General features: G+C 46.9%; 1 protein-coding gene across 1 annotated transcript in view; it reads right to left on the bottom strand.

The window, feature by feature from the left end:
- TM9SF3 (transmembrane 9 superfamily member 3) overlaps positions 1-13,477 on the bottom strand; it is a 284,713-nt gene that overhangs the window by 152,196 nt on the left and 119,040 nt on the right. The window contains exon 6 of the mRNA XM_086922322.1: positions 9,566-9,697. Within this exon, the coding sequence (XP_086778448.1) occupies positions 9,566-9,697 (132 nt within the window). The remainder of the gene's footprint in view (positions 1-9,565; positions 9,698-13,477) is intronic.

A 13,477-nucleotide genomic window follows, 5' to 3' on the forward strand; every position in this document is an offset into this window, starting at 1 on the left:
CATGTCATCTCCTCCTGCACATTGTGCGTAACAACCACTAGATCTTCCCAACTTCCTTCTGCTTGTGACCATTGTTGTTGCAGCCACTCCTGTAGTGGTCTCATCTTTAGGCGAACATTGGGGACCAGGTGGATGCACGACGCCATCATCCCCAAGATCTTGCTCACCGTCCTCACTGTCAGAACTTGCCCCTTCTGGTAGTGACGTTTCTCCCTCAGCAGGCTGAGTGTTCTCTTCTCGCTGGGTGTCACTCTGCATTCGACAGTGTTGATCAGGGCTCCCAGGAAGATTTTTACTTGTTCTGGGTCCATGGAGCACTTCCTCCAGTGGATGGAGAAGCCCAGGTTCGTGAGCGTTCTTGTGACCTGTTCTGCGTGGGCTTTGCACCTCGTGTAAGAGCTTGCTTTCACGAGCCAGTCGTCCAGGTAGGGGTACACGTGTATACCCTCCCTTCGCAGGTGTGCGGCCACCGCCGCGAGGCATTTGGTAAAGACCCTTGGTGCTGACTTGAGCCCGAAAGCCAGGGTCGTGAACTGATAGTGGTCTTTGTTCACCTTGAATCTTAACAAGTGTTTGTGTTTCCTGTTCATGGGGATGTGCAGGTATGCTTCTTTTAGGTCTATTGTGGACAAGTAGTCCCCGGGCCTTATTTGTGGGATGACCTCTTGCAGGGAAGTCATCTTGAACTTTTGAGTTTTTACGTAGGTGTTCAGGAAGCGTAGGTCCAGGATGGGTCTTAGGCTTTCGTCCGCCTTTGGTACTAGGAAGTAGTTTGAGTACACTCCCTTGTTCCGTTCTCTTTGCGGGACTGGCTCTATGGCCTCTTTGAGGAGCAGTTCTTGAGCTTCCTCCTGGAGCAGGCGCAGTTCTCTGCCCTTGTGACCCCTTCTCTTTGGCCTCCTGCTTGGTGGGTATCTTTCCAACTCTATGCAGTATCCGTGTTGTATAATGCTTAGTATCCACTTGTCTGTGGTTATTTTTCTCCACTCGTGTAGGAAAAATCTCAACCTTCCCCCTACTGGTGTTGTGTGTTCTCTTGAGCCGTGTCCGTGTGAGCCTCTCCTTAGCTGTAGGTGCTCTCCCCCCGGAGGCTTTGGGTGGGTGAGCGCCTCCCTCTTCGTGGAGTCATTTTTGGGGGGGTTGATCACCACCTCTCCGTCTTTGGCCCCGTCCGTTTCCTCTCCCTCGAAAGGACTGGCCCCTATTCTGGGAGCTCCAATTCTGTCTCTGTTGACCCTGTTGCCATTGGTTGTCCCCTTGTTGACCATGGTGGTGCGACTGATGCGAATGTGATTGCTGGTTTCCACCTCTACCATTTGGTCTCCTCGTGGGGGTGCCTCTCCGCATCCACCTGAATTGTAGGGCTCCCATTGATTTGGCTGTCTCATTGTCTTTCTTCAGCTGGGCCAGTTTGTCATCCACCGCTGTTCCGAACAGCGTCTCCCCATTGAAGGGGGTGTTCAGGATGTTGTTCTGTACTTCAGCCTTGAAACCTGATATTCTGAGCCAGGCCTGCCTTCTCTCAGTGATACCTATGGCCATCAGTCTGCTTGATGTTTCTGCCCCGTCTAGGGCCGTCTTCAGGCATGCGTTTGCTATGTCCTTTCCCCCCTCGACGAGGTGGGCTGCCCTCTGCCTGTACTCCTCAGGCATGTGTTTCAGCAACTGGCTCATCTCATCCCAGTGCTGGTATTGGTGTCTATTCAGGAGTGCGTTGGAGTTTGCCATCCTCCAATGCATGGCCGCATTCCTTTCTATTTTCCTTCCAGTGAGGTCCATCCTCCTGCTTTCCTTATCAGGTGGTGGACCAGATGTGGTTGGCACGTTGGCCCTTCTCCTGGCAGTTGCCGCGATAATAGAGTCCGCTGCCACGGTGCCCTGGATATAAGGGGGGTCCCCGGAGGAGAACTTGTATTTCTTCTCCGTCCTCGGGGTCACCGACCTGCATGTAGCCGGTTCCTTGAAGGCTTCAGCTCCTTGTGCAGTGACGCTCTTCAGCATGGGCAGGAAACTGCTTTTTGTCTGTGAGGGGAGCAATGTTTCCAGCAGGAAGTCTGCCTTTGTCTGTTCCTCCTCCAACTTTACATTGTAGACGGTTGCAGCCTTCTTGACGACTTCATAGTAAGCCCCGATGTCATCTGGCGGCGAAGGCCTCGGCGGATACGTCTCCACAGGTTCCTCGGGGTTATCGGCCTCGAGATCCTGCCATTCTTCGTCTAAGGACGCCGAGCATTCTGAGTAGTAGCTCTCGCGGAGGTAATCTCCCTCCGAGCGGTAGAAGTCCTCCTCTTCCCCTTCATCTGTGGGGTCTGGAGTTTTCGGCGGCTCTTTGGCCTCGAAGTACTCCTCTTCGGCTGGCGCTGCGGTGCTCGAGGCGGCAGTCGCGGTCTTCGAGGGAATCGAGTAGTTCTTCATTTTTTCGTCGAAGTCTCTCTTCCTCTGGAGCATACTCTCCATTTCGGCCTCGTGCCTTTTTCTCTTTTTCTCCATCTGTGCCGCCTGCTCGGCGTCGAGCTTCTCGGCCGGTCTCTTCGACGGCGCCTTCGACGTGGAGGCCATTTTGAGCGTCTTCTCGCTCGCGGGTCCCTTCTCGAGGGCCTGCTTCGACGACCTATGCTTTTCGCTGGTCTTCGCCATCTGGGAGTCCTTTTCGAAGGATCCGCTGGGCTTTTCGGAGGATGCAACTTCGGACGTCGAAATTTTCGTCGCCGGTGCTCCTTTCGAGGACTTAGCCTCTGTTTTTCGGGATTCTCCCTCAGGCTTTCTAGGCCCTGTCTGGGTTTTCGGGGTCGTAGACTCTCCTACCTTTTTTGAAGGTCTCACATCGGTCTCTACGACCGTGAAGTCATCTGGTCCCTCGGCGATGTTCTCCTCTTCCTCGGAGGAGGCGCCCAGGTCGTAAAGCGTCGGCGTGGTCCCTTTCCCTTGCATCGTCTGGTGGGCCACCCTCTGTCTCTCTCGAACTCTCAAAGTCTTCGGCGTGAAGACTGAACAGGCGTTGCAATCCTCGCTGGAGTGGTCGACCGGCAGGCAGAGGTTGCAGACTGGATGCTGGTCCTTCTGCGCGTACTTGTGGTGGCAATTACGGCAGAACTTTAATGGAGTGTTGTCCATGTGCTCGGTCAGGGGGTCCCCTGCCCGCTCCTTCTCCTTGGCTGTCGAAAACCTCGATGTTTTCTTCCTCCTTCTCCGTTCTGGTTCTAGGAGGTCTTCTTCTCCGACCTTCCTCGGTCCTTTTTCTTCCAAAAACTCGTGTATTTCCTTCTTTTCTCCTGAAACTTCTCCGGAGCTTCATGCGACGATCCAGACCCAACAGCGGAAAAAAGAATCTGAAGATGGCGCCCAAGAGTGGGAGCTTCCGCAGGAAGCGTGCCGACGTCACGAAGGTGCACCAAATGGTGGGACGTCGACGCCCACCTGGGCTACAAAAAAAAAAAAAAAAAAAGAGAAAAAAGACTACGAATCCGGACCCAACCACCAGATCGCGGAATAATGCACAGCATAGTGAATCCAGAAAGATTCACGCTGCAAAACTTAGTGTTGTTGCATTTTTTTCCTTTATTAACACGGTTTATGAATGCGAGCAAAGTTTTGTGAATCAACCTTAGGATAATATCAAGATATGAAGTTGAAATTAGATTTAGGATTAACTTGGGATGTGGGGAATAAATGCTTCATTCTTCATCATTCCCTCTATACGGAGTCATGATGCATTATTTGATGGTCACATTGACTGCTTGACAAAATTTCAGGCTAGGTTTGGGGGTGGAATAGTAATACTCCATTAAGAATGAGATACCATTGCATGGGGTTCTTGCGAGGGCGTATACCCTGCGAGAGCCGGCAATAATAGCGTCCCTTGACGCGACAATGGCTTTTGATACGGTGGAATGGCCATATCTGTGGGCTGTTCTGGCTAAATTTGGTTTTGGTTCCGAGTTCATTAGCTGGGTGCATCTATTATATACTGAGCCTCTTGCGCAGGTTGTTGTTAACGGTCGTGTTCGACGCCATTTTGTCTTGGGCGGGGCACTCGGCAGGGCTGCCCGCTTTCCCCCCTTTTGTTTTCGTTGGTCCTCGAACCTCTCGCAGCCTGGCTTCATTGGGAACCTTCGATCAAGGGTATTCGTTGGTCTCCGCAGTTTGAAGATCGGATTTCTTTATATGCAGATGACATATTACTTTATCTGTCCTCTCCTAGGAAGTCCCTTACTGTGCTCTGTGATGTTTTGGCCTCCTAAGGTAGAAATTCTGGATTGATAATAAATTGGCCGAAATCCTATCTGTACGTTTTATGTGGTGACGTTCCCATTCTACCTCGGAATTGTCCCATTCAAACTGCAAAGGAAGGGTTCAAGTATCTTGCAGGGCTCGACAAATCTTAAAAATCGCACTTGACCTGCAGGCCTAGTGACTAGAATTTTCTACTCGACCTAACATCAATGCACTTGACCCACAAATTGGTTGTATTCACTTTTTCTTCAAAACATTTGCAGCGCAGTTGGTCTATGACCAGTAAGACATGATCGATTTTTTTTGCCTCATTACTATTCTCACTGCAATGTTTTGAAAGTTACGAGCACGGCCTTGGATAAACACTCTCAGCAGTACTCTGGTACACCACTGACCCTTAAACATACTAGAGTACGGCCTCAGATAAACACTCTTAGCAGTACTCGGGTACACTACTGTACATAACACACACTAGAGCATGGCCCGCAGTATACAAGCTACTGATGGGGGTAGAGTGGGAACTACGGTGTTAAACAATTCGCTGTCTGCGGGAGGCCTCGCTCTTCCCTCCTAAGAGGCAGAGACACAGGAAGAGAGCTGGAGGCCCTAGCCTCGTACTCTTCTGTCTGCTCGACCACTTGCATGGCATTAAACAAGGGAGTATGGGATACTATGCACCAACCTAAGCTACAAAACAAACACAACAAAATGAGGAGTATGGTGCACTGGATACTGATGTTGTACATGTTATGGGTTTGTTGGGGAATGGGCTGGCAACGGACAGTTCGAACTTTCCATTCAGGGGATGGGATTGGACCTGCGCTGCTGCCCAAGGGGTGGGGGTAAAGAGAGTTTCTAATGTCAACTGTATTGAATAATGGGGGAGGGTGGTACATAATGAATACTCTTTGCAGAACTCAGGTTCACTGCTGAACCTGAAACATACTAGAGTTTGGCTCCAGTGGCTCAGCATGCTGTGATTCTGGGCAAATCACTTAATCTCCCAGTGCATAACAAAAATGAGTGTGTCTGTAACGTAACTGGTGCTCATGTAAATCACTCTAATACTTTCAGGTCGAGTAAGCGCTATTTGAATCTGCAAAAAATAAAAACTTAGCAATACTTGGGTTCACCAATGTACCTTAAACATATTAGAGTAGTACAGCCCAGGAAAAACACTCTTCCCAGTACTCGGTACACTACTGTACCTTAAACGTGCACAGCCTAGGAAAGGGCAGATCGCGCCATGGCTTGGGACAGAAGTAACTGTATGACTGGAACGTTTTTACGGAGTCTTGCATTGTATTTTATGTCCCAGCTATCCGACCAGGCATGCTGTGTAAGCACATCCCAGGCCACATAAACAATACTGCCGTGCTTGCTCATGACATGATATCGTCATTTTCCATCACTCTCCTTTCCAGGTCGCTGACATGGGACCTGTCTGTTAAGCGACGGTGAAGCCCTTCAGTGCGATTACACACCATAGATTGTACAATCTGCCCATTACATATGTTTTACTTCCTGGTGTGCTTCACGGCCTGGCCTTTCAACTTAATGAAGTCGGCGCCAGCCAGGTCCCCCTTGTGAACGGCCATGCTTCATATACAGTTAATTACAAATCACCCAGGGAAATAAAATGATATGCGTTTAACGTGATTGGTTGTACAATTTGGAGTGGACATATATTTTGGTTCTTGTCCACTTTTCTCCAGCCTCCTTATATTTATACCACTTTTATCTTTCCCAACCCACCCATTCACTCCTTCCTTACCATAGATCGTATTACGCAGCTAAATATTTTTGTAATTAAAAGAACAGAGGGAATCGAGGGGCGCTGTTTACCCTCTGCATCCCGCTGGTGCACCCCTGACTGCACCAGCCTTGTAGAGCTGGGTAAACCAACTTCTAAGCTGTGAGAAAACACAAACTTTCCTGCGCTGACATCTGGCACCTTAATGGGCACCGTAGGCAGCTTGTTGGCATCTCGTGTCCTATCATTGGACGAGGCACGTGCAGAAAGTACTCTATGGCTGCCTGTGCCGCCTTTCATTAGATATCATGAATGGTTCGCAGTTTCCAAATCTCAAACCGTTCTCATGTGCCTCATCTAGCTGTGCTTCTCTGAGCACTATCAACCTTCTGATCACAGGCAGTTAGCAGTGCTAATGTTAATGCACACGTTAATTATAATTATGTCTAATGCTAATTTCTAGTCACCTCAGTTTATTTACGATGCCGGTAAGTTTGTGGTTTTCCAGAAGACTTGAAGTCTGAAACAATAAAAAGCATAACAATAGCCCCTTCAAAGCCACCCTCCCCAACAATCTGAGCAAAAGTCCCTGACCCGCGGCGGTGTTCCCATCCAAGCGCTCATACCTTAGGGTTCCCCGCAGAGAGATCGAGCCGTCCTCGGCAGGCGCAGGCTTACATCACAGGCCAAGCTCCACTCACAGGGCTCCCAGGCTCATGATAAAACATCCAAGGTGCAGCAGGAGAACTTCTGCTTCGCTAGGGCACTAGTGTCGTTCATGGCCTGCCTCCGGTTAAGTGTATTGGGAACAGGGGTTGGCAAAAGCAGTTTACACGCTTATCCTGCTGCGGCTGTAATCAGCCAACGAGAAGTCTGTAAACTTTACTGTGCAGAGATTAGCAACCATCTGATTGGCTGATTGCAACTAGGCCTCAGCCGACCGAGCCCGCGTTGCAATCAGCCAATCAACACCTTTGCTTTTCCCGCATTTTGTCACGTCAGTTCCTGAACATTTCACCCAGCTGCCCTCTAAAGACTTCTACCGGCACTGCACTTTAGCACAGCGATAAAGCTCACTCGCCAGGCCGGTCAAGTAGGCCTGAAAACTGTCTCGCCCTGAAAGAAATTGACTCGCATTTGCGAGCGGGCGAGTACATTTGTCGAGCCCTGTCTTGTGGTTTATATCTCCAAGGATCCCACAGTTCGGTATGAGAAAAAGCTTCTCCCTCCATTGGCTCGGCAGAAAAGTGATGTGGCGGGCTGGAAGAAACTTCCGCTCTCGATGCCAGGACGGGCGGCCCTTTTTGAAATGATGCCTCTACCCGTTTTCTTTATGCCCTCCAAAATACTCTAGATGCGTTACCGCCTAGCTATTTTTGAGAAGTAGAGGGTCTGCAGCGTACTTTGCTGTGGGATGGTAGACCACGTATAGCGTTAGCTAAGCTGACACTCCCGTGGTACGACGGAGGGATTGCCCTCCCCGATATTAAGCGATACTATTGGGCATCGCAGTTGGGGGCTATTAACCATGGTACATACGGGTCCGAATCGGATCCCGGTTATGCCATGGATAGATGGACACTTCCTGGCGGTAGTTATAGCAGAGCGCTGTACACTAGATCAGTAGAGAAAAGTCTGACGGGACCGACCAGGGTGGCAGTACGTATATGGCATGATGCTACTAGTTCGCTTGGTTGGAAGGATCGTTTGACATTGGCGACCCCGCTTTTTGGATCTGATAGATTTGGCAGGCTATGGAATACGAAGGGTTTTGGGGACCTGATAGGGATTACTACTGTGGGTGATCTCTGGGCGAAGGGAAAGGTTAAGTCATTTGCTGAATTATGAACTGAATACGAATTGAGTGGGACAGAGTACTTTCGTTATGCGCAGGTTCGTCATGCAATAAGATCGGTATTCCCCGAAGGGGAAGAGATACCGGAGGCAACCCCTTTGGGAGATCGCATACTAGATGGACATCTGCCTGATAGCACCATTTCTCTTGTTTATAAGAAACTGATTAATCACAGAGCTGATCTCTTAGTAGAACTAAGGGATAAGTGGACCCGAGACGGCCTTGAAATTGACGACGGGGACTGGCAATCGGCAATTTCCTCCCTGAAGGAGGTTGCGATTCCGGCTCGGCTGAGACTGGTCCAGCTGAAAATACTACACAGGGTTTATGTCACGGGTCCACGCCTGATTAGAATGGGTTTACGCAGGAAGGTCTGTGTCAGCAGGGATGTGGTCAATTGGGGACGTTCCTCCATATCATATGGGAATGTCGATATATGGTAGATTACTGGGGCACGGTCCATGATGTTATGCAGGAAGTGACGGGTGTTGCTCTCTTGCCGGAAGCTAGGAGATGTTTGCTGAATATTTGGGAGCCTAATGACCTGAACACTGCACAGACCCAATGGGTCACTTTGGGGGCCATGATTGCTAAGCGAAACATAGCACAGCAGTGGGGATCTCAAAGGCCGCCAACTATAGAGGGGTGGATAGAAAGTATGGATTGGTGCATGTTCCGTGAAAAAACTGTACCTGGCTAGGGGCCGCGCTCGGAAATGGAAAAATATTTGGGGCTCTTGGAATCAGTACAGGGGAAATATCGGTGTACCACCTGCAAATGTCCCTCAGAAGTGAATACTTATGATGCATGTACCCCGCCCCCCCTTGCCAATACTTAGTGTCGCATGTTGACATTGTGATCGACCCTCTTCTGTACTATGCACTGATGTGTTTATTGATGCCTTGTTTTAATAAAAAAATATTTAAAAAAAAAAAAAAGAAGGAGATAACAGTCAGCAAGCAAGGGTTCAGGAAAATCTCGGTGGAATTGGTTACCAAGGCAAAATGGGAATACAACACACATTTTGTCTAATTCTACCTGTATTTAATGATGACATTAAGGTGGAGTGAAAGATCTTTAGCTTACTGAGGTGTGATTTAGAAGATATTACCCCTGCCATCCTGAGGTAATCTAGGAGCTGTCCACCAGCCCCACTGACCACTCTTAACATTGGCAGGAACTGTAGTCACAGCAGTTGTGGTCAGTGTAGCTTAAGTTTGACAGACGGCTCCGTTAAACAGGAGCTGCCTGTTAAACCTTTACTATACTATTTGGTAACATAGACAAATGTAAGGATTTAACAATGAGAAGGTGGTGTACCTCATCCTGGGGTGACTACACAGACTTTACAAGTCTAGTACTTAATTGGGACTCAAGAAACACTGTCCTACACAGTAAGGTTTGCAAGTATCCTAGTCTACATAATAGGTCTAGATATCACGGTCACAAATAAAACCACAAGCATGGTGTTGCACATACAAAGGTGTCCATCTTCCCACTTTACTTCCCAGTAAAACCAACATGATCACAATTGAACAGCAGTGTCACTTAAACATAAATGTTCAAAACAAATCTTATCAATTTTCAATAATCATGTGATATGCCATGTTCATTGATTATAAGTTAAGACTAACAGAGAAAGTAATGGAGCAGTTAAGTGGATCAGAACATATCAACTGTGTGATGTACAGAAACAGAAAAAAAGTCAGGTTAAAATATTTTACCATGTCATCCATTTCCTCCTCTTTGCTGTATCGTGCATAATCCTTTCGCAGAGTTCTCATAAGAATCATGGAAACTAAGCCCACAAGAAATATAACCATCATGAATGAGTTGAAGATGGAAAACCAGTGTATCTAAAGGGAAAGAAAAGGTCAATGCTAATTACCCAAATGTTTAAACCACGAAAAAGTACTGTAATCAGCGATATTGGTGATAAAGAAGATTTTATAGCTAGAAACATTTAAAATGCAAGCGCTGCTAGAACAAATAAAAATACAAATTCTCACTTCTAGGTCAAGTTAAACTACCAAACTGCCTGAAAAGCTCTTTCCTGAATCACCATCCAAGCACATGAACACACATACATATTGAGAACAGAAGCATTAGTAATGACCACATCAACACCATTATCCCTGGAGATTAACCTAATGGGCAAATCAGTGGCTGGAACATGACGTTCTCCTATTATACCACTACTAAAAGAAATAAAACATTTTTTACAAGAAGCAAAAGATATGTGAAAAAACTTGCATGTATTAAAAAGAAGGAACCATTGTTACCTGTAACCACTGTTCTCCAGAGTGGGTTATCTTCTCTATTTTTACTAGGTACAAATTTCAGAACTCCATGAATACTTCAATAATATTTCCACATCTATTCAAACTCATAATGCCATAAGAAGGAAGTGCTTACAACACATTAATAACATCAAGAGGGATCCAATGACACCCACCCCCAAGGTGACCCCTCAGATCCATTTGTGCAGCAGGGAGCACATCTGCTTTGATAACAGTCATTAGCACACAAAAGCTATAAAAGGAACTGTAAAACAGAAATGCAGTTGATAGGAACCGCAGAAGAAAGCATATGTAATGCCCTACCAAATTGGCTCAACCAGATTGAGAACCAAAACAGGCAAATAAATACCTTAATTCATATGCAACTAGAAGTCAAGCATGTGAAACTTCGCACGAAGTACAAAAATTGGCTCATCACTTTGAAAAACTGTAAAAGCATCATCAAGAATTAGAGCATTGAATTTGCTGATGTACAGACCGGAAGAAAGAAAATACAAGCAAATTAATGTAGTCAACACCGTATTTGCTGGCAGGCTCCAAAAGAATTCTCCATCAAAACCGTAAGTTTCCAAGCCATAATGAAAAGAAACACTACCATGTAATGACAAAAAAACGAAATTGTAACAACTGACAATACAGTCTGCAACATAATAAATAAAATAATAAGATCAATTACGAAAGTTAGCAGTGAAGTTTTAAAATATTTGAAAGGGGGGAGGGGGAGATAATGGAAGGCAACATGCCCTACGGAGGAGGTAGACCAAAAGCTGATCTAAGTTTTTTAAAGTAGAACACCTCTTTACAAATAAATTATTACATCATATAGAGTGCCACTAAACCTGCAAATGGGTGGATAGACTGCCAGGTTAGGTGGGCAAAAGCCTGATAGAATAAGGTATTATTTTAGAAGTTACAGCAGATAAAGAATCCACACTTTCAACTCAATGTGAGGTCAGGTACCAATTAAACAGAAACATTATTCTCCAATCAGAACCAGATGCAAAAGATTAAAGGAGTTACTAGTCTACGGGCAAAAAAAGCTGCATATAGGTTACAATCACGAGGCAAAGAACTGGGCAAAGAGGAAAATGGATTGGAAGAGATGAACACAAGTCGGAAGAACAAAGTGGGAGAAGGATGTAGAATAAAAAAAAACTGAAATAAAATTAATAGACTGTCACACAAAACAGGTCAAATTCCTTTAAGATGTCAAAGAAAAGCACGTGTCCTGCATAACACAGGAAAGTCCACTATAAAGAGTGATTCCTAAACAAGTGTGCAAGTTAAAGAAAAAACTGTCCAACTGACATGGTACGTAAAGGCTATAAGTAGAACTCCAGATGCACGAAATTTGGGGGTGTAACACTACAGATCAAAAGTAAGATGGTGAAAGGCAGGCTTTGGTAATAAAATGTAGAAGAATTTCCTTTCAGAAGTCAGAAAATGTGTCCAGTTGTAAGGTGAAGGACACTCTTCAAGGAAGAAAAGTATTATTAAAAAGGAGGGGCATTTATACCAGATAATCCCAGAAGCTTCACAAAACCTTAAATGCAGTAGCTGTTAAGAAAATCAATTCCAGAACATAAGGAAGAAGGAATACATACCATTGAAGTATGCCACGCTTGAGTCCTTCCTGACAATTGGACATTTTTGGACAGACTTTTAGGTAGAGAGAACTCAAAATATCCTTAGCAACAAAGGTGGTAGATAGTTTATACATCATGCTGAAAGTGTTTGAAGGTATCAAGACACCTTCACAGAAGCTGTTGGTTGCAACTGGATGGCAGGCAACAGAAAGCTGGTAGAGAGGCACATTTTCAGCATTTACATAATAGAAGAGGATGAACTACATTATTTCAAAATAACTATGCCAGAATTTTATCTAAAATTCTGGAAATAAAGAAATCCAAAATTTTGAAAGGCATGAATTAATCAGTAGAAGTCAACAGCCTGTGTATGGGGCTCAGACGCTCAGTGCTTGCAAGACACTAACATCTTGCCTAAGTAACTGTTACAAGATTAAATATTTTAAGCCACAATAGATAGCCTTAAGAATGAAAGAACATTACGTTTGAATTCCTTTAAGTAATTCCCTTCAAAAGTCTTCTCACAATAGACGACTTGGGGCCATATGTATGACCATTCAATTTTGCAAGTCACAAATTGCGACGTTTTGCGACACGCAAAATGGAATGTAGAACAGTGTCTCAGACACTGTTTGCGATTCCTAATGGGGGTTACCCTTGGCACGCCCCTTCCTAATAGCAACTTGCAAACACTATTTTGCGAGTCACCGATTAGCAAAATAGCATTTGTACACACCACCACCATTTTTTGCGGTCGCAAACTGGCCTTTTTCCCGTTTGCAACCTCAAAACAAGCACTGGCGTTGCCAATAGGTCTCGCTGTAGGAAAGTTGGAGCTATTACAATTGCAAATAACAATGCCTTTTATTTTTGTTTTCATTTTAAAAACATAAAGGGCTTTGTCATTTACAAAAGCAATAGCTCCAACTTTCCTACTGTTGCGTGGGTGAGTGGCGTTGCGTGGGTGAGTGGCGTTGCGTGGGTGAGTGGCGTTGCCTGGGTGAGTGGTGTTGCCTGGGTGAGTGGTGTTGCGTGGGTGAGTGGCGTTGCGTGGGTGAGTGGCGTTGGGTGGGTGAGTGGCGTTGGGTGGGTGAGTGGCGTTGGGTGGGTGAGTGGCGTTGCGTGGGTGAGTGGCGTTGCGTGGGTGAGTGGCGTTGCGTGGGTGAGTGGGGTTGCGTGTGTGAGTGGTGTTGCTTGGGTGAGTGGTGTTGCTTGGGTGAGTGGCGTTGCTTGGGTGAGTGTGGCATTGCGTGGGTGATAGTGGGTTTGCGTGGGTGTGAGTGGCGTTGCGTGTCTGAAAGTGGTGCTGTGTGGGCGTGGGTGTGAATGGCTTTGAGTGAGTGAGTGGCGTTGCGTGGGTGAGTGGCATTGCGTGGGTGAGTGGCGTTGCGTGGGTGAGTGGCGTTGCGTGGGTGAGTGGCGTTGCGTGGGTGAGTGGCGTTGCGTGGGTGAGTGGCGTTGCGTGGGTGAGTGGCGTTGCGTGGGTGAGTGGCGTTGCGTGGGTGAGTGGCGTTGCGTGGGTGAGTGGCGTTGCGTGGGTGAGTGGCGTTGCGTGGGTGAGTGGCGTTGCGTGGGTGAGTGGCGTTGCGTGGGTGAGTGGCGTTGCGTGTGTGAGTGGCGTTGCGTGTGTGAGTGGCGTTGCGTGTGTGAGTGGCGTTGCGTGTGTGAGTGGCGTTGCGTGTGTGAGTGGCGTTGGGTGGATGAGTGGCGTTGGGTGGATGAGTGGCGTTGGGTGGATGAGTGGCGTTGG

The sequence above is a fragment of the Lissotriton vulgaris genome, chromosome 5, assembly GCF_964263255.1.
Source record: "Lissotriton vulgaris chromosome 5, aLisVul1.2, whole genome shotgun sequence".
Taxonomy (NCBI): domain Eukaryota; kingdom Metazoa; phylum Chordata; class Amphibia; order Caudata; family Salamandridae; genus Lissotriton; species Lissotriton vulgaris.